Source organism: Solanum pennellii, chromosome 4 (genome assembly GCF_001406875.1).
Source record: "Solanum pennellii chromosome 4, SPENNV200".
Classification (NCBI taxonomy): domain Eukaryota; kingdom Viridiplantae; phylum Streptophyta; class Magnoliopsida; order Solanales; family Solanaceae; genus Solanum; species Solanum pennellii.
The window spans coordinates 70,302,431-70,324,102 of NC_028640.1; the positions used below are offsets into that span (position 1 = coordinate 70,302,431).

Consider the following 21,672-nt stretch of genomic DNA (forward strand, 5'->3'; position numbering starts at 1 on the left):
AAATAAATAAAAAAAGAAAAAAAAGTGCTTGAGTGATGGTGTTGACTAAGGGTAATTTAGTACTTTAGGTACACTTTAATTTTTTAGACCAAGATAAAAAGAAGCACCCTATAATCCTAAATACTTGTTTAGTTAACTAAATACAAAATTAATTACTGAAAATTACATACTTTGGCGGGATATCTCTTTCTTTAATGTTAAACCCCCTCATTTTCATTATATTTCAAATTTCAGCCCCTCCATTTCTCTTTCTCTGCTCATTTCAATGGTGAAAACTCAAAAACTTTAAATCCCCATGTTTTACTGCTATTTTACGCTAAAGCCATTGTCTTTTCTGTCTCCCCTTTCTCTTCTTTCTAAAGATTCTCAAGGTTTTTCCTTGTTTTCTAAGTTCCCTCAGATCTTACAATTAGGTAATAGAAAATTCTATTAACACTGTTTTTTCAAGATTCCATTTTTATGAAATGGGTGTTTTTTATTTTTCTTGAATGTGATGTTTGAGCTTTTTGAATAATGAAATCTACTGTTTTATGAAGCTGACGTGTGATTTCTCTGCTGTAACTGTAGAAGTGTTTGTTTCTGTAGTGAAAGAAACAGTTGTGTACTAGTACTTCACTGTTTTCATTTTTATCTGTTCTAGCTTTGTTTTGTTGGACTTTTGAGATGGTAGATTCCCATTTCTCATTCTTGATTTCTTGTTGAAAAAGATCTCATCTTTTTTCACTTTGGGAAATTTTTTAAGGTTCTCTTTGTTCTTCTTGGGTCCAGGAATATCTTGTTTGCATTTTGTGGGGTTTAAAGTTGGGTATTTAAGTTTGCGTTGTTTGAGGTTTTGAGATACTTGGTGGAGAATTCAGGGGTCTGGATCAGAAGAAGCTTCTGGATCTTTAAGTCATTCTGCAAAACTGGAAGAGGTATTTCTGGTTTTTAGCTCAATTTTTGAGATTGTTGTACTTAGGTTCAGCTGCAAATTTCAAGATCTGATCTTTTTTGGAATTGTTATGAGCTTAAGACTTGTTTGGTTTTTAATTGACTGCCTGCTTGGATCAATGTTTGTTTCTCATTGAAGTTCAGTATCCTGTGGACCTGTTATAACTTAGATGATCACAATGGGTTCTCAAACTGCTCTGTTTAAGATGATGGTCTATCAAAAACAACCTATCTATCTCGTATTGCATACACTCTACCCTCCCAGACCTCACTTGTCGAGATTACATTGGGTTGTTGTTGCAATAAGTTCTCTAAAAGCTTAATGAGCTTACAGGTTTCAGAGTAGCTTCTTCCCGGCCTCAATTCTTCCTCTAGCTTCTTCCCCAGCCTAATTTTACCTCTAGCTTCTTCCATGCTAAATTTAATCTCCCTGTATATCATGCCTGCACTATGCAATAACTGGAAATGTTTACATGCTTTGACTTTGTTTAACTTTGCCTTACCTTATGTAGGATGAATGTCATTGTGGCTTTAAGTAGGTAGCTTGGTTTTAAAATGAGTTTTTATGTGGAGTCCTTCAAATGCTATGTCCTCTCTATTCCAGTAGAAATATGCTTAACGATAATGGGTAGAAGCTAGTTGGTAATATTTTGTTTTATAATCTGGAGGATCATGTATATCGTATTTTCATAAGCCAGTTCAAGGTCTAATTGGTTTATGAATAATTCATTCATCTTCTTTCTGTAAATGAGTATTGGTTATGCTTTCTTTTCTGATATTTCTACATTCTGTGGCAAATTGTTCAGGTGAACTGAAATTTGGATTTGGAGAAACGATGGTTTGTAGCTGATGCTAAACTGGATATGCAACAATGTCAAGGATCACTAAGTGGAAGCTTGAGAAGAATAAAGTGAAAGTGGTCTTTCGGCTTCAATTTAATGCTACTCATGTAAGATTGAACTCTTTTAAGTTAGTAATACTAGTGGACAGATGTACCTTATTATAGAATGTGATGACTGTTTTAGTAGATGGAAGCAGTTTGCTTTTACTCTTGGCTGCTAAATGCTTGCTGAAGACAAGATAAAATCAAATTTCAATAATGCCTAAAGATACTTTTATCAAGATAGAGGCACATACTGCAACTCCTTGAGTTTACCAATTTCTTAGGATTATAGCAATAATAACCTGATTGCTCTTGTATGCTACTCTATGTATAACTTTGGACTTATCTACTGCTGATGCCGAAACTTAAAAATCCTTCCTATCATTATCTTTTCAGTAACTAGTATTAGTTACCTATTCTATGGACCAAAACATTTGCTAGAAAAAAGTGTTCCCTATTTAATACGTATGTTTTTCTAATACCATATAACTGATGCAAAGTTCACTGTGCTGTCTTGTACTTTTGGTAATGGATTACACTAAAACCAGAAGCCAACGTCCAGTATATATTACCATAGAACAAGCATTGACTAAAGCTGCCTTTTGGTGTTACAGATACCACAAACTGGATGGGACAAGTTATTCATATCTTTTAGCCCTGCTGACTCTGGAAAAACAATTGCCAAGACAACCAAAGCCAATGTAAGAAATGGAACATGCAAATGGGCTGATCCAATTTATGAAACGACAAGGCTTCTTCAAGATGTCAAAACCAAACAATTTGATGAGAAGCTATACAAACTTGTGGTTTCCATGGTATATTTTCTTTCTGATTAGCTTCTATATTGCTATACCTTATCACCAAAAATGGAAGAAAAAGTTTCTAGATAGCTTATACTTGAATTCCTGGTTGACTCTCCTGACAGCTGAACTCTGATGAATGCAGATTTTAAAAACTTAAACCTGTCTCTTGGTACTGAGTGAATTAATTTTCCTCCTCGATGCTGTTAACAGTTTTCTCTCTGAATCTGATACTGCTCTCAGGGTTCTTCACGGTCTAGTATCCTGGGTGAGGCAACAATTAATCTTGCTGATTATGCTGAAGCATCGAAGCCTTCTGCTGTTGCTTTACCTCTTCAAGGATGCAATGCAGGAACCATATTACATGTGAGGCAAATATTGCTCCTTCTGGCACTTCTAGTTGATCACCTTCAGCATATGTCTAGATTTTTTTTTGAAGTCATAATGATGTTGTATAACAAATTGTTTTTGGTTGATATAAAGAAGTATTCTAAATTGGCATGTTTACTACCTGAAATTAATAATCACCCTTAATTTGTTAGCTTACTCTACCTAAACACCTGCTTGGAACTATATATTGAGTTTCTGTTAAAGGTACATTTCTGCTTTGGGATTGATGTATACGTTTTTACATGAGCAGTTTGGATGCTCATGGAACTTGATAGGGATCTATGGATCAGTAACTTTTACTTCTTCTTTCTTGCTGAACCAGTAACATAACTAAGAGAACTCCATCATCTGCTATGTCAAGCTAGTCGAACTTAATCTTCATCAGTTTGACACTCATTACTCATTAAGCCTGCAACATAAACATCATTATTTTAGGATAATATTATATCAGCATGAATGTAGGGTCTCTGATCTACCAGTCAATCCTTGCCCCTCACAAATCTATTTGATGATTGCTTTTCTCTTTACATATTAGTTCTGAATTTATTTTTATTCATTTATATGTATTCTATTATTTATTTTTCTCTTTTGTTTAATTTGTTGTTTAATTGCATGTTATTTGCTCCAGGTCACAGTTCAGTTGCTAACATCTAAAACAGGATTCAGGTAGCTCATCTTAACATTTAAAGCCACATGATTTTTCGTATGAGCAAGTAACAGAAGGTGCATTTGCTTGCAGAGAATTTGAGCAGCAAAGGGAACATAGGGAGAGAGGTTTGCAGTCAGGAGAGAACAAAAATGATGACCCTGTTACTGGGAAAGTCCTATTTTCAGGAGAGACTGGCCATGATCACATTGATAAGGTCTGATTACTGTTAGCACCAGTAAACTCTTCTTGATTACACAGTTGATGATGGATGATCCCTTTGTATTTCATTTGGTTATCTAGAGTCTCAATTCTAGTTTTAGAGTAGGTAGTTATCAGCAGCGAAGCATGAAGATGTGATTGAGTTTTTTGATCTTCCAAACGGAAGTATGAATGTTGTGATGGTTTGTGAACCACCTAACTGTTAGTTCCTACACATTGCTCTTGGTCAAATAAGCTTCTGTGACTTCCTATATGATCTTATTGTTTCCTTGCCTTTGATCATTATCATGAATTTCTGTACAGTTGCCAAACTCCTGGATCGCAAGTACCAGCTTTATTTAGCCTGTTACTTGACCATGCCAATTTGGTGATTTGAACAAATGTTCTTAAAAAAAAATTTACTGGTCATTCATGACAGTGAGAAATTAGATCTTTCTTTTTTGTCTTCGTTCAATACAAATTTCTTGATTTGCTTCTTTCTCATTTGCTGATTCTGGTTCCATTTGTTTTGATGTAGGGTAGTTCAAGGGTCAGATTCAGACCAGAGGCTAAAGAACTCTCTTCTGTTGAGGAGGAAGTGGAACTAAACGAATATTCCGACTTGACAGCTGGATTTGATGGCTCATCCAATACTTCAGAGAGTCTATACGCCGAAAAGCATGATTCATCGAGTGCACATGAAACTGATAGTCAAGGCATGCAGTCAGAGAAAGGTAATAAATCTGACAGTCAAGCAATGGCCCAGAGTAGTAGTTCACTTCATGGATGGGCGTCAGACTGCTCAATGGATAATGAATTGGCAATTTCTTATGAGGAGAATAATAGACTTAGAGCAAGCCTGGAAATGGCAGAATCATCAATTTTTGAGCTGAAGCTGGAGGTAAGCACTCTGCAAAGTCAAGCTAATGAATTGGGCTCTGAAACAGAAAAGTTTTCTCAGCTACTTACTGCTGAGATATCCTCTAGTGAAGAGTTGGCAAAAGAGGTGTCTGTCCTTCAATCAGAATGTTCAAATTTCAAAGATTGTATTGAAAGACTAAGAACTTTGAAATCTAGCTGTCAAAATCATGGTGATGAAGGTTGTGGTGCTGATTCTGGCCGCTTAGTTCAAGATCCACAGGTTAGATGGATGAAAGGAATTTCAGTGGTTGAAGATAGAATCAAAGAACTTCAAAATAAGGTTTGTCTTGGATTCTATGAAAGAGACTACAGGTTTCTTCATTCGGAATTGGAGGCATTGCTTCAAATTGTACAGGAGGTCAAACTAGGAGCAAGAGATGAGATGTCATTGCTAAATAAAGTAACATCAGTGGATGTAAAGGAGACTAGAGCAACAGATTTACCCAATACCGAATTGCCGTTGCCAGGGCTTGGGTTGGAATTGGATCTTTGTACACCAGAAAATTTGCTTCATCATATTGGCATACCTCCACTGGTTTCTCAAGGAACTGATTCCACTGTTGCTATTGATGCAATGAAAGCCAAAATTTTTGATCTGGTAAGAGAAGTGGATGAGGCGAAGGTTGAAAGGGAAAATCTGTTGAGAAAAATGGATCAGATGGAGTGTTACTATGAAGCTCTTGTCCAAGAGCTCGAGGAAAATCAGAAGCAAATGCTGGCAGAGTTGCAGAATCTAAGGAATGAACATTCAACTTGCCTTTATACCTTATCGAGTAGCAAAGCTGAAATGGAATTACTGCAACAAGATATGAGTCAACGTGTGTTACAGCTTGCTGATGAGAGACGTGATTTGGATGCACTTAATAAGGAGCTTGAGAGAAGAGCCGCTACTTCAGAAGCAGCTCTGAAAAGAGCCCGCCTGAATTATTCTATTGCAGTAGATAAGCTGCAAAAGGATTTGGAGCTTCTTTCCTCACAGGTTGTATCCATGTTTGAGACTAATGAGAACCTCATCAAGCAAGCCATCCCAGAACCTTCACAATCACAATTCCTTGGGTATGCAGATGTTGTTCAGAATTTAGAAGAGTATGACAATACCGAGCAGTTGCAGTCTAAGGATCAACATGTGATTGCAAGGAAACTAACACTCGGTGGAGATGTCCTTACTGATGACTTGAAAAGATCACTCTGCTTGCAGGAGGAGCTTTACAGGAAGGTTGAAGAAGAACTTGGTGAAATGCATTCAGTTAACTTGCACTTGGATATATTCTCCAGAGTGTTACTTGAAACTGTGTTTGAAGCTAATGCTAATGCTGGAATGATGAAAAGAGATATGTATGAACTTGCTCAGCACTTGGAGGCGTCAAATCTCAACAAGGAGCTGATGGCTATAAGATTGCAGGCTGCTTTGGAAGATGTTCACATTTTGCATGAGGAGAAAGCTAGTTGCATCCTCCGATGCAGCGATCTTGTTCTGGAGAATCAATCTTTGGAAGCTGAACTCGCGAGTCTTTCAAAGGCGAACTGTCTCCTCACTGAGAAGGTCATGGAGTTGGAAGCAATCATGGTGCAACATAAAGAAACTCAGAATAGATATGAAGCTTGCGTGGGAGAAAATGTAGCACTCTCCACTTCATTGAAGCAGGAATTGTTGAACAACAGTAGGCTTCAAGATGAGATTTCACATCTGAAGGATGATTTGCTAACTGTCAGAGCCAATTCAGAGGACTTGGCTTCCTCAAATGAAAATCTTCATGAAGATATTAGCTTTGTGCAGGGTAAGTTGGCTGGTATGTTGGTTTCTTATGAGAAGGAACTATCTCTTCTATGCAATTCCTCTTCCCATGAGATGGATCTCAGGGATATAAGAGGTCTCACCATACAACTGGAAGAGGTGCAGTATAGTTTGTCTAGCAAGATCCTTCATCTTATGCAGGAGAAGCAAAATCTAGAAAGTGAAAAATCAGTTGCTGAGGTGTCTTTGAAAGCTAGTAGATCAGAAATAATTTACATGAAGCAAAAGTATAAAAAAGATATACAGAGTATGGTAGCTAAATTTGATGTGTCAACTGCCCTCGTGGAGAAACTTCAGGTTGAACTTGAATCTGTGACCAATAAACTTCACCTTAACTCTGAAGTTGAAGAAAAATATGCACAACAGAACAGGGAGCTTCTGGATGATCTTGCTGCCTTTGAAGTCGAGCTACAAAATTTAGTCTCGAAGAACGGGCATATTTCTCGAGAGATCTTTGGTTTGGACTCTATAGCTAATGAGCTTGATCAGAATGACTTAACCATTTCTGAGCTAGTACAAGAGAAGGAGGATCTCATGACCTGTCTACATGACAAGTCTGAGGAATTTGCCAAGCTTACGTCAGAAGTTAGTCATCTAAGAGACAAATTGCAAGATGAATTGCAACTTGAGAGAGGTCTTAAGGATAAACTAGAGGGTTCAGTGCAAAATCTTACTTTGCAGTTGAATCAGAAGGATGACAGGTTACTGGATTTGGAAAAGCAAATTGCTGAGTTGGTGCATTTCAGGCAGCTGGCATCAGAATTAGAGATTGAGAAATCTAGACTTAGTCATCTTTTGCAGCAGCATGATGAGCATGCAGCACAGCTTCAGGAGGAGTTATCCTGTGTGTCTGGTCTAGAGGGGTCTGTAAGAGATCTCACTTCTCAATTGAATGTGAAGCATGACAGGTTACTGGATTTGGAAAAGCAAAATGCTGAAATGGTGCATTTCAGGCAACTGGCATCAGATTTAGAAGTGGAAAAATCTAGACTTGATCAGCTTTTGCAGCAGAGCGGTGAACATATCACTAAGCTTCAAGAAGAGATGTCCTGTCTTTCTGGTTTAGAGGACTCAGTGCAAGGGCTTACTTCTCAACTGAACGAGAAGAATGACAGGTTACTGGATTTGGAAAAGCAAAATGCTGAGCTGTCTGAGCTGGTGCATTTCAGGCAGCTGGCATCAGAATTAGGAGTGGAGAAATCTAGAGTTGATCAGCTCTTGCAGCAGCGTGATGAGCATGTGGCAAAGCTTCAGGAAGAGTTGTGCCGTGTTTCTGGTTTAGAGTGCTCAGTCAGAGATCTTACTTCTCAATTGAATGAGAAGCATGACAGGTTGCTGGACTTGGAAAAGCAACACGCTGAACTGGTAAGTTTTAGGCAGCTGGCAGCAGATTTTGAAGTGGAGAAATGTAGACTTCACCAACTTGTGCTGCAGCGTGATGAGCATGTGGCTAAGCTTCAGAATGATTTGTCCTGTGTTTCTGGTTTAGAGAGCTCAGTGCGAGATCTTACTTCTCAATTGAACGAGAAGAATGAGAAGTTACTGGATTTGGAAAAGCAAAATGCTGATCTGGTGCATTTCAGGCAGTTGGCATCAGAGTTGGGAATGGAGAAATCTAGACTTGACAATCTTTTGCAGCAGCGTAGTAAGCAAATGGAGAAACTTCAGCTAGAGGTTTCCTATATTTCTGATCTTAGAAGGTACATGCTAGAAATACAAGAGTATGCCATAGCTTCTGATGTTAAGTTCACAGTAGCCATGAGCCACTGTGAAACACTTAATCTGGAATTTGTGCGGCAGGTTAAATCATCTGATGGGTCCACTGCCGAGCTTCAGAAGAGATGTCATGATTTACAGGCCAACTTGAATCAATGCCTTGCAAATGAGGCTTGTTCAATTAAAGAAAACAAGGAATTGCTACAATCTCTTTCTTCTGTTAGATCTGACTTAGAAGCTTCTATTGCTCAAAATAATGTTCTTTCAGATGCCAAGTATGTTAACACAGTGAAACTTGAGGAATACAAGAAGGAGATGACAATATTGGAGGATTCTCTCCTTGAAAATAATAATCACCATGCTCTTGAAGTGGAGAAGTTGAAGAACGAGCTGGCAAATGCTGAAGAAGAACTTAATTACTTGTCACTTTCCAAGGAGGAACTGGAGATCATGGTGATTGTGCTCCGAGGCAAATTAGATGAACTGCACCCCCACACGATCTTACAGGAGAACAACATATATGAAATGGTCACCTTGCAGTCTCAATGTGATAAACTCACCCACAAGTGTAATGAGCTTACTCACAAACTCTCTGAGCAAGCCTTGAAGACGGAAGAGTTCAAAAACTTATCCATCCATTTGAAGGAGCTCAAGGATAAGGCTGATGCAGAATGTCTCCAGGTTCGCGAGAAAAGAGAATCTGAAGGACCACCAGTAGCTATGCAAGAATCCTTACGAATAGTCTTTATAAAAGAGCAATATGAATCAAAATTCCAAGAGTTGAAGCAACAAGTTTCTATCTCCAAAAAGCACGGAGAAGATATGCTTCTGAAGTTACAGGATGCATTAGATGAAATCGAAAGCAGGAAGAGATCTGAAGCTTTGCACTTGAGGAAAAATGAAGACCTAGCTCTCAAAATCTTGTCTTTGGAATCTGAGTTACAGTCTCTGCTTTCTGATAAGCGTGAAATAGTGAAAGATCATGACAGAATAAAGGCAGAATTGGAGTGTGCTCTGCTAAGTCTAGAGTGTTGCAAGGAAGAGAAGGAAAAACTCGAAATAACTTTGCAAGAACGAGCCAGAGAATACTCCAGAATTGCAGCTGAACTTACTTCGACTAGAGAAGAGCTGATGAATGTCACATCTTCTGTTGTATCTAAGAGAGAAAATGGCCAGATGAGCAAAGTTGAACTTGCGCCTAATGAAACAAATGTAAATCCTTCTCCTGATGCCACACCTCGAGAGGATTCATCTGATGCTTGGAATGTGAAGGAAACAACCTTATTTATGGATGATAGAGGTGAAGAATCAAGCTCGCCAGTGAAACTTCTACTCAGTCCGGTAACCTCTCTGACAAGAACTACTAATGTGGTAGTGATGTAGAATGTTTTCTTGAAGACCTTATTTAAATATTCATTTTTTGGGCTACACAGTTGAAGGCTACAGAACTCGTATGATGTAATGTAGTAACATAAAATAAATAGTAAATATACGCCTACACTTTCCTAATTAACTGATGTGATGAAGTAAATATGGTTAATCTATGTCTCTGATTGTGCAGATTGCTTTTGTTTTTTACTCCATGGAGTCCTTTGGTTTTTGAAGTACTTAATTTTTTCTTCTTTTCAATCATTTATAGGATGCTGCATCAGTAGGTGTTCATGCAACAACTGGCGATGCACCTCAAGAAGGTTACTCACCACCCAGCAATGGAAGGCAAATAGATTTCAGCAGTGAACAGTTTGCAAGCAGGAATTTTAGGTCTAGCATGGAACATCTACATGAAGAGGTATTTGTCGATCCAACTTTGAGTCAACAATCAGATTTCAAGTGAGATATATGGCGGTGCCATATCAAATTTTTTCTTTTACTTGTCTTGCAGTTGGAAAGGATGAAACGTGAAAACTCTCTCATCCCTGAGGACCATTATTCTGATCAAGGCTTTGAAATTTTTCAGAGCGAACTGGTCCAATTACACAAGGTATACCGAGATGGCTCGTATATATTGTAGTTGAATATGTCATTGTGCGCTGATCACTATTTATCATGGCTCTTAATCTGCAAGGCAAATGAAGAGCTCCGAAGCATGTTCCCAACATTCAAGGATACAGCTACCACTGGTAATGCATTGGAGAGGGTACTTGCCCTGGAAATTGAGCTTGCTGAAGCATTAAAGGCAAAAAATAAACCGAGTATGTTCCAGAGGTAAGATGATGCAATTACTTTTTCAATCTTTGCCTTCTGTTTAATTGGCCCTGGCAGATACTTCATTCTTCCATTTCTTATTATAGTAAATCTTTTCATTTATCACGCTGCTTAATCAACATTCTCAAGAACATTGGCCAGCCCTGCTTAATTTCTCATGTTGCTAAATTGAGTCTTCCAGTGCTAACAATTGATATTACTCTCCATGTTTGATCTGTTGCTGTAAATCTATGCTAACATCGATTATGTTTTCTTCTGACATATTGCTTTATTCTGGAAAATATTTATGGAAATAATAGTATTTTACATGTAGATTGACAGGTGATGCATCAAACTGGCTTTCTGAACACTTCTTGCCTAGCTTCTCAATTATACTAGGAATTACAAATGAAGTTCACATAATTCATATACTGAACTGCATATTTAGAATCTGTAAATCATGTTCTAGAAGGAATACATTGAAGCATTTCCTAGGTCTGTCTATCTATGACGACATTAAAAGACAAATATTTTCTTTTAGTCTGCTTTTGTGGCAATGAGCAGCATCCATGGCTATTGTCATATCAGTAGTTTTCTTTCTCTTGGAAGCTTACTGGAGAAGTAACTATCTAGAAGCGCTTTGCTGTTTTCACAGTGAAAATGTGTTGTTTTCTTGGGGTTCGATGTGATGATATTCATTGTGAGGATAAAATACTATAGAAGTGACAAGTAATTTATTTATGCTTCAGTTCGTTTCTGAAACAACATAGTGACGACGAAGCAATCTTCAAAAGCTTCAGAGACATCAATGAGTTGATCAAAGAAATGTTGGAAATCAAAGAAAAGCAAGTAGCTAAGGAGAATGAACTGAGGGAAATGCATGATCGGTACTCTCAGTTAAGCCTCCAGTTTGCTGAGGTTGAAGGTGAAAGGCAAAAACTGAAGATGACACTCAAGAATGTCAGAGCATCTAGGACAAAGCTCATTCAACTAAATCGCTCCTCATCCTCAATCGTAGACAGTCCTTCATAGGCACTCTTTCAATCCATTTCTTGATTTGCTAGTTTCGCAGAGTGTCAACATGCAAGTCTTCCACACCTTGTCTTGCATGTCAGCTCTAAAAGTTGGTTCATTTTTATGGACAGGCATGCCAAGATAAGTTCCAAATATGGAGGAACCAACCCTGCAAGCTGCCTTGCTCCTTGTAAATGCTAAACTGTGGCTGTCAGATTTTGTAACCCATTTAAGTTATGTGTAGATCTAGATGTCCCATATATTATAGCCTCATTTTTCCATTTTATACCTGTATTTGGCTGTAATATTATGTATAGAAATTAGATTATCCTGTAATTAGCTCTGCTTCTCCTACTTTAAGCCACGCAAGAGGCATAAAAAATTTGTTGTATACTCAATAGCTCTGTCCTTTTTAAGTTCTCATTTTGGTTGCCTCCCTGTGGCACAGCTTTAAGATGTAACGGAAGCTGGAATTTGACATGCATCATATTGCTAGAGATTGAAGTAGTACCATATCCTACTTCGGAAATAATATGCATCAACAACATACCCAGTGTAATTCCACAAATGGAGTATGGGGAGGGTAATGTGGATGGAGACCTTACCCTTACATGGTAGAGAGGTTGTTTTTCATACTCTCAGCTCGAGTAACTTGGGAAATAACATAAACAATATAAATTGTTTGGGAAATAACATAAACAATATAAATTGTTATGTTGAGTTTGATGCCATAGACATTGGATCATCAATGACAAAAGAAATAGTGCAACAACAAAGTACACATGCCTGAACTTGTAAGTTCTTCATAGTAGTTATATGATTGCAAATTTAAAGAAATCAAACCAACTATAATCTTGAACAATTCTTTTGTTCTTTTTGTTCTTTTGTACTTCCTACAAAAGTTCCTACACAGCAGTGCACGAAATCCCTTTTAGCCTTCTAAGCAAGTTTGTCAAGCTGAAATCTAAAGGTAAAGCAAAGAGCTTGAATGATCATTGAACTTCAAATTTTGCCATTTGATACTTCTTGGATGCATCCAAAGATCCGCTACTGAAAAATCCATGAGCTATGGAATATTACTAAACTGGAATAATTCTGTTATATGGTAAGATGGATTACAAGATTGTGCATGCACACCCGCCTTTGTTCAGGGAATTGTCCTGATGTTTATCTGTAACAAATGCATTGAATCTTCATTCAGCAGAAGGCTTCAGTAAAGATAGAACAAAAAAGAAGAATCAAATAAATAGATCAAGGACGGAAATGCAGAAGCTCATAAAAATTTCCCAAAGACACAAGCTTCATAAATATCTTTAACATACATCAACATATAAATCTCTCAGGCTTCACTGAAGTTTGAACTCTTATTGAACAGCACAATTAACAATCATAAACAGAAATGAAGACCCTCGGAGAAAGTGCATCACAGCTGCGAAGTTGAATTGGAGCTATTATCCGACACTTGACAAACTATTTTTTTTCTTACAACCTAAAAATTACTTCTTCCACCCCAATTCTTTAGGGCTCAGAGGTTAACAAGGTGATGATGAGTTTTGACACACAAGCAAAATATGCATAGAGTACCAAAAGTACCAGTGTACCAAACAATTTGTATTTTTGTATCAACAAGAATCTAAATCTACAACAACATACATCAAGGAAAATTGAAAACAGGAGAAGGTAATCTCATCAGTTTTACTGATTGACACTTGGTTATGCAAAAATATCCTATACGAGCTACCAGTGATTTCTGACGGAAGGCTGTCCTATAATTGTCATGTACTACAAAAACGACAACAAGATACATTGAAGCATCTATCTGATACACATTAATCATGATCTGAGTTTCTATAATTACAACAAATTGTGAACTCACCACGGGCTTTTTCATTCATAGGTGGGCGTACAACAACATGCATAGTGATGACACCTCCTGCAACTTCAGCAACTGGAAGTCTTGATTCACCAAGTGTTTTATTGTTCTCAAGTATCCTTCCAGCATTAATAAGCTTCACATCATTTATTGTCTTTGGCCCAGAATCTTTATCTGCCATGAAAAAGATCGTCAGCAAGACAATTATAACTGACTAAGAATAGATAAACTAAGAGAAGCACATTTATGATTTCCGATTCAAATTTCCTTTAAAACCAAACATGTGGAGAAGGAGAAGACACCTAGAACTATTTACGTGCTCCTGTTGTAGCTTACTGAGATGGTCTTCAAAATTAAGCATATGACAGTCAAATGAACAAATGATAACATCCTAGTTTACTTTACCGTTATCAGAGCCTTGTCATTAGTCTACAAATATACAACACTTTTTAATTGGCTTCAAAGCGATATGAGAGATTATGGGAGGATATCCCTATTCATCAATTTGAAGTTACTGGCCAACAGTAATGTAAAATAAAAAAGATCCGGAGAAGACCAAAGAGATTCAAATTCAAAAGCTTATGTTCTCATGGGAAATATTTAGACCTTAAAGTTGTTTAAGTTCATTTTCCGAGCAAGTGCATTCACATATACGTTGTTAAAGGGATCTGCCTCAGCTTAATCTGGTGCATATATGCTCAAAGGTTCACCAGTGAGACACAGAAATTCGTTTTTAGAGTTTTATAGTATCTTTAGTTGCTTCAATATTATGAAGTATTTGTATTTTGAATGCTTCAATAGTCCAAACTTTGGCAGCAAGTCTATGGAATCATGAGGAAGCAAGTCTACAAACAGCTTTCATCCTTGCTTGGTGCCCAAGTAACTGTCCTCATAAAATGCATCTTTATCCTCAGATTGTAGCAAACATTGGACCAAAGATGTTTCAAAAATATTTGTAATCTCTCTCTCTCTTCTTCTCCTCATCCATCTCTTCATTTTTGGTTAATTCGTCAGGTCATCAGTATCATGTCAACTCAATTGGAAATGCCTAGTTGCAGGAAGCTAACCGATATTCAAAGGGATGAGTTGCTACTGAAGTTAATTGTAGAGGTTCAGAATATAAAAACTCGTGTCAGAGCTCTTGAGTTGCAGAACTCACAGCTGCCAACTAATTTACCAGCAAAAGGAAAAAAAGAATCAGTCCGAGTTGTTTCACATGAAGGACTAGAGACCGGAGAAGATGTTCAACAGCTTGACCAACCAACTAATCCAACTGAAAAAAGAGGAGTTGTGGCGAAAAGACCTCTGCAGATGCCTCAACCACCACTGAGTAGAACTTCCCTAAAGAGAACCCTCTATGAAAATCCAGGTACAACAGGGAACATCAGAAAGAAGGTCAAAATGGAGTTACCAGTTTATAATGGAAAGCTCAATCCAACAATATTTGCTGATTGGCTATCAGCTATGGAGGAATATTTTGACTTGTATGACTTGTCAGATGATCGAAGGGTTAGATTTGCTAAAATGAAGCTAACTACTCTTGCAAAAGAGGTGGTGAAGTCCACAAGTAAGAGTTCTAATGTATTATAAAACAATCTAAGCTTAATTTTACCAATATTGCGAATAACTTAAGATTTCCTTTTTATTATTCAATTGTACTTGCACATTCTTACGAATAAACAGAAAGTTACAAATATCAAGCAATTAGGCACACACCATAATCTTGTAGCACTAACTACAAGTGAATTTAACAGGTTAAGACAAATATTCACAAAACATGGCACATCAACATGGATATCTAAAACCAATCAGGAGATGCATTCAACACTAGTAATAGTCGCATAGATTATGTAAGTAAGAGTAATCAAATGCAAAGCTTTATTCATTCGCATTGCAAAATGCATCAAAACTATTGTAATGGTGAGCCAAATGGAAATCTATGATGCCATACCATGTATATATGCCTTGTTTACAATCGTGCATCATGACATAAAAAAGATGAAAAGAAATCTATCCTTATAATTGAAAAGACAAGCTTTATGTGTATTTTCATGAGGCAGAAACTACAGTCAACACAACAATTAACTGTTCCATTTCAATTACAGAGATAGATTCCTTTTATATATTCATCCAAGCATACCCCCTCCCCCTTGGTCCAAGAGAGAACAGCAACAACAAAGTACAAGAATGATTGTCAACAACAACCTACCTAGTGCACCCAACAAGAATCTGAGGAGGGTAGTGTGTACACTGTATACAAACCTTACCCCTGCCTTGAAAAGATAGAGAGCCCTGTTTCGATAGACCCTCAGCTCAAAACAGATGAAAAATACAACGACAACAACAAGAAAATACAATAATCAAGGTTAGATAATCAACCAATAGAAACAGAAATCTAAGAATACGAAAATACAAGACTAATACAAGAACGATTCTCATCAGAACAAAATATGTTGATTCTGAAAACAGAAGCACTAAGTTCTATATCCAAACACCAAAATATCCAACAAGCAAACAAATTATGCACCAAAAGAAGAGCTGGATAAAAACGCTAAAAAAACAAGTATCTTTAATATGAACCTAACTGCCCTGAATTCACATAATCAGTAAAAGTTAGAGAAAATGAAAACCTTTGGGCCACTGTGCAATTATCTTTTCTTTAAGAGAACCCACTGTGGTGGCAGGTGTATACTTGTTGGGTCCAATATCACTGCCATCAGCAAGCCTGAACTTGATCTCAATCAACTCTTTTAAAGCCATTCAAACAATCTCTCACAATCACCAATCCACTTCAAACTCTCATCAATCCACCAAACAACAACCACAAACTTCCAAGAATACCCCAACAGATCAAAAACTTAAATGAACAAAAGATTCAATTTTAACCAATACCCACAACACCCAAATCCAAGAAAATCTCAAAAACCAACTTTTTGATTCACCCCCTTTTTTCCAATCCAAATTAAGAAAAACCCCAAATAACAATACACTAAAAAGATTGCAACTTTGGAAAGAAAGTAAAAAATTCAAATCCCTCAATATCCAAATAACCAAGAAAACAGAGTGATTGATTTCAGAAATGAATCAAATTTTTTGTGGGTTTTTCTTAAAAAAGCTTCAAGAAATGGAAATATGAGAAAATAAAAGAATCAGAGAAGATGAATCAATCAAAAAAACTATGGGTCAGCTTAAAGAGTGAGAAACTTGTTTGTTTCTTGGGTACTATAAATTGCTTGATGTTGAAAGAAAAGTAGAAAAAAGAAGAAGAAGAAGAGATCAAATTGGAAAGTTTAACGTGAATCTTTACAGGAAGAAAAATGTAATGATTTGTAAAGCGATGCTTCTTACTTGTTCTTCTTCCATTTTTGGTAATTCAGTAAAATTCACTACAAACTCGACGCGTTCAGAAAATAGGTTAATTACATTCACATCCTTTATGTTTTAGATTTGGCAATATCACCCCTCTATAAAGGATAATAAGTATCGTTACCTCGAAACTTTTCGTCGTTATCTAACAATGAAATGATATAACAAAATTTAAGTAAGTAACAATCGTAACAATTAAATATAATATAATGAGTGACAATCATCTAAATAAGGGGTAATGAAAAAGGAAAAAAATTGAGTAGGGAAATCTGATAAACTTTAGTACACATAGACTGAGTAAGAACACACAGATATGGATAACTGAAAATCCTCTATTCTTAACTAAAAATCTTAAAATGAAAATATTAGACATAAAAAATTTATATTAAAAGCATTGTCTCAAAAATCACATATAATATTCCAATTAAGTTTTTGAAAACAATTCATCGGTTCATAAATTGACTAAAATAAGAAGTCAATTTGTAGCTACTAGTGTGATTTAGTCGTTAATTAAGCTAGTCGGGAGTTATGTAGCTTTAAATAATCTTAGCAGAAATAAAAAAAATATTAATAATTTATTTTAGCGTTATTGAACAAATTTATCTAATATTTAATGCTAATGAAAAAATGATAAATATCATATAAAATTTATTTAGATGCAAACAACCTAACACAAGTATTGTTCTAACCCTTAAAAAGTTAATTAAATTCGTTGATCAATTTTTTGAAAATATGGGAAGATGATTAAACACTATCTATATAATAAACCAATAGAATCTAAAGATTAATTTCTATATTATAAGAAAGTATTAAAAGTTCAATTTTTTCATATTCAATTGATCAAACTTTAAAAAAATAATTTTTTAAAAAATAGGAAAAATAATTTTCCTACTTAAAATAAGAAAATTTTATAAAGATGATACTATCTCCTTTTCAAAAAGAATGTCCCTATTTCTTTTTTAGTTTGTTTCAAAAAGAATGATTCATTTCTTTTTTTTGACAACATTTTAACTTTAACTTTTCACGTGGCATTTTTAAGACCACAAAGGGTATTTTAATACATTTGACATAATTTTAATTTAAAACACAGGATTAAAAAAATTTTCTTTATTTTTTAAATTTTGTTCCAAGTCAAACTATGTCATCTTTTTTAAAACGGAGGAAATAACCATACATTGATTGTATCATATTCCCGCTTTAATATACTTTATTTTCAATCCACCCCTAACCCTACTTTCTTTAATATTTATCTTGATTATAAATTACATTTTTTTTATTTAAATATCAAACACAAAGAATAAATAAAAAAACATTTAGTTTTATCAAGAAAACATTTCTCAAAAGAAAAAAATCATAATTATATTTTTCTTAGTACGAACACAACCTACAAGTAAAACAAATTAACCAAGAATATTCAAATGAAAAATGATGTTGACATAAGGTTGGTACTAGAAAATTTATTTTGACCACATTTGACGGCTTCCAAATTAATTCAATGAAAAAGTTTTGTCATTATAAATAGTACTATCTTCGTTTTTATTTATTTATTTAATATAAAATTTTAAAAAATAAATAATTTTTAATTAAAAATATAATATGTACACTAAAATATTTTTTTATCTTAAAATCTTAAGTATATCATATTAAAAAATATAAAATTCATAAAAAAATATATATCAGTAGTTGGCAGTAGCTAGTATCTTCAAGCTCCAACTTTGTCCCACTTTTGCCAGCAGCCTTTAATTATGTAGCCGTAAATATTGAATTCTATGGTTAACTTTTGCCCAATTACGCTAGAGTAAAATTTAATTTTTATATATTGATTATATTATAAAGAATTGTGTGTATTATATTCTTTAAGTTCAACTTGTATCAGATAACCCCTCAAATCTTGCACATCGTGCAATATATATTGATATATATATAATATATTTGTTTTTGATTGATTAGCGCACCAGGTTGCTGTGTGATGGTGACATTAGACCAATTCACTATAGTGAAAAAATATTGTATTATTATTATTTTTATTATTATGCATGTTGCACTGATTCCCTACCATGCACTAATTATACATTCATTTGTTTTATGTTTGTAAAATTACGTGATTAAATATATTTATTTTATTTAGTTATTTATTATAGTTATAATTTATTATAATAATCACTTGTGATTAATATTTTATATTAATTATATGGGCTAACTTTTAGTTTGTATAATTAGCCATATTAGTATTTGTATAATTCGTCAGAATATACAAATATATATGTATAATATATAATTATCTAATCCGCTATACTTGTTCATCTTTCTCCCACTCTTTTCTCTCTCTCGTTCGCCTCTCTCCTCTCTCTTCCAGTCTCGCTCGTCTTTCTTTCTAATAACATGTAGCTACGAATTGTAATTATCAAACTGTAGCTATGAAGAGTAATTAGGCTAATTTTGAGTGGCTACACGTAAAAATTCCTTTTTTATTTTTTATATATATGCTTTGATAAGTTCCCAATTCTCTTAATATTTTATTTGTATGACTTTCATTTCAAGGATATGATTGGTTAGTTTTTTGATATAAATATTGGAGAAGGCATTGATTCCGAGGCTATTTGTTTTTTATTTTAATGAAGTTTATTAATGTAAAATAAAGAACGGAAATCAAGTCTCGTTAAGACATTAATTATTTGAATGGCAAGTTTAGTGACCAACTCACATGATAAATAATGTGGAAGTGGCAATTGATACATAATGACTTTTAAGAAAATAGGAAGATCGATAAAGATATTATATATCGTATTAGAGTGGATAGATGAAATAAAAATTTGCATTTGATATATATTTTTGGTGATAAAAATATGTTATATTCATACTTTAAAGATAAGTATTATAAAGTGGTTGTCAAATTACCCGCTATATTGTATGGGCCGGATTGTTGGTTAGTTAAGAAGTTGTTGCGTATCTAGAAGACGGTGAATTAATCTGCATACTAGGATAGATGTAATAAGAAATGAAGATATCAGAGATAAAGTGAGAGTGATCTCTGTGGTGAACAAGATAAGGAGGTGAAACTCAGATGGGCGATTCGGGCGTAGAAAGAGAAAATTAAATGCAAAAATACCTAGAGAGGAGGTGTGAGAAATTAGCTATGTGATAGATATGAGTGTATAAGGAGAGGTAGATGTAAGCGAAAGAAATATTATGATGAGGTGATTGGACATAACATGATATCGATAATTTACCAAGAACATGATTCTAAATAGAAAAATATAGAGATCGGTGATTAAGATAGAAAGGTTAACAAGTATTTGAGTGTTGTCTAGTTTTCTTACAGGTGTATATTGTTGTAATTACTCTCCTCCTATATATCTTAATATTCATTTAATTTTAATAATATATATTATCTCTCTAGCAACGATTATTATATTATTTATAGTTGTTACGGTACATATTTTCAATATGACTTCTTCATTGCAATTTTTTAATTTTTAATATATTTTACTTGAGTTATAATTGCCTAGAAAGAGTAAATATTGAATTTGATTTACTATTTGTATGTAATAATCCCTTTTATAAAATGTAGTGTCAGACTTTTTTTTATAAGAAAATTCAACTTTATGACTTATATTTCTCCACTTGTTGGATTTATTATTTGTGACAAATTATACTTGCCAAACTGTCCAATGATGAGAGATATCGCCAAGAATGATTGACTAGTAATTAAAGTAATAAGCTGTCATTAGAAACCTAATTTTGAGTTGTATTAAAGTGATTAAAAGGTACTCTAAACAGCATAATTAAAGAGATTAACACGTAATGATACAGAATAATTAAGTGGAAATATTCTCCCAATTTTGATAGATAATTCTTCACTCTTTTGTTGTATGTACGTAGACGAAATACAAGTTAGATACTTACATTAAGTGGACTATTTAAATATAATAAAAGACTGCATAATACAAGTTAGATACTTACATTAAGTGGACTTTTTAAATATAATAAAAGACCGCATAAGAATGATTTTTTCATAAACAACTTTCACATATATATTAAATATAAAAGAGTAATATATATATATATAAAAGACAAATCTTTTTTTATTGTTCTAATTTTTAAAAGGGTTCATAGCGCTATTATATCTTATGGCGTACGAGCTCGAATTATCGAGAGTAAGTTCTTTAAAAAAATAACCACTTTTTGATGTTGTAACAAAAAAAAGTATAGTTATTATCTTGTAATTTTGAGTTCTATGCTTGAAACTTCAGAATATTGTTGTACAATTATATTTTACTATAGTCGCTTACCTCAAAAAGAAAACAAAGCCAATATGTGTATATCCATATATATTCTACGTATATTCATTTATATTTTTGTGTTTATTAATCTTGTATATCATGTGTATCTCCTGTATATCATGTTTATGGATATATATTCATAAAAATATGTGTACCATTTTACATTTATATATATATATATATATCTTTGAGTTTTGAGTCCAAAGCGTCCAAATCCAAATCACGTCCAATTTCCTAAAAATTTGAATAAACCCTCGTTTAGAATTTTTAATCAATTTCAATCACACTCACAAAAAATAAAAAAAATATTTCTAAAAGAAAAAACTGAATTAATTTTGGGCAAAAATGTCCCGGAAATAGAATTTTCCAACGACCTGCTATTTTTCGGGCTATAGTGAACTAGATTAAAAATGTTATGAGTTATTAGGATGAGAATAATCAAAATGGAAACTAGTTAAACGACGAATATGAAAAGAAGGTATTTATATACTTACCTCTAAAGTCTATTTGCTGAAATGTGTGAAAGGGTTTGGGCCATTGCATGAAATAAAGCCCATTGAACAGATGTAGGCCTTTGAGTTCTGTTCTTTTGTAAAGTTTTGCATTAACTCTCGTGGGCAACGATCAACCATCCATTCTCGAGATTCATAAACAAATGTTATACATGAGA

The 21,672-nt window shown here is 34.5% G+C and overlaps 3 protein-coding genes across 7 annotated transcripts; 2 read left to right on the forward strand and 1 right to left on the reverse strand.

Moving 5' to 3' along the window:
• The first annotated feature begins 240 nt into the window (after window positions 1-240).
• LOC107017587 (thyroid receptor-interacting protein 11) lies at window positions 241-11,913 on the forward strand. Of its 4 annotated transcripts, none has more exons than XM_027916215.1 (12): window positions 241-413; window positions 769-914; window positions 1,737-1,879; window positions 2,428-2,628; window positions 2,857-2,979; window positions 3,632-3,669; window positions 3,743-3,866; window positions 4,389-9,623; window positions 9,922-10,071; window positions 10,165-10,263; window positions 10,348-10,487; window positions 11,122-11,223. In XM_027916215.1, the coding sequence occupies exons 3-12, from the start codon at window positions 1,802-1,804 to the stop codon at window positions 11,153-11,155; spliced, it is 6,222 nt and encodes a 2,073-aa protein (XP_027772016.1). In that variant the 5' UTR covers window positions 241-413; window positions 769-914; window positions 1,737-1,801; the 3' UTR covers window positions 11,156-11,223. The 4 variants fall into 4 exon arrangements, with proteins under 4 accessions (XP_027772016.1, XP_015073240.1, XP_015073241.1 ...); XM_015217754.2 differs by having other exon boundaries at window positions 243-413; window positions 11,216-11,913; XM_015217755.2 differs by lacking the exon at window positions 241-413 and having other exon boundaries at window positions 434-914; window positions 11,216-11,913.
• A 219-nt stretch (window positions 11,914-12,132) lies between these two features.
• On the reverse strand, window positions 12,133-16,729 carry LOC107016054 (membrane-anchored ubiquitin-fold protein 3-like). 2 transcript variants are annotated; one of them, XM_015216529.2, is made up of 3 exons: window positions 15,984-16,719; window positions 13,357-13,527; window positions 12,133-12,651 (listed from the first exon to the last, which is right to left on the reverse strand). In XM_015216529.2, exons 1-3 carry the CDS (start codon window positions 16,111-16,113, stop codon window positions 12,596-12,598), a joined length of 357 nt encoding a protein of 118 aa, XP_015072015.1. In that variant the 5' UTR covers window positions 16,114-16,719; the 3' UTR covers window positions 12,133-12,595. The 2 variants fall into 2 exon arrangements, with proteins under 2 accessions (XP_015072015.1, XP_027772017.1); XM_027916216.1 differs by having other exon boundaries at window positions 12,552-12,688; window positions 15,984-16,729.
• On the forward strand, window positions 14,150-15,458 carry LOC107016053. The gene is made up of 2 exons (XM_015216528.2): window positions 14,150-14,920; window positions 15,108-15,458. The coding sequence occupies exons 1-2, from the start codon at window positions 14,380-14,382 to the stop codon at window positions 15,110-15,112; spliced, it is 546 nt and encodes a 181-aa protein (XP_015072014.1). The 5' UTR covers window positions 14,150-14,379; the 3' UTR covers window positions 15,113-15,458.
• Window positions 16,730-21,672: the final 4,943 nt, after the last annotated feature.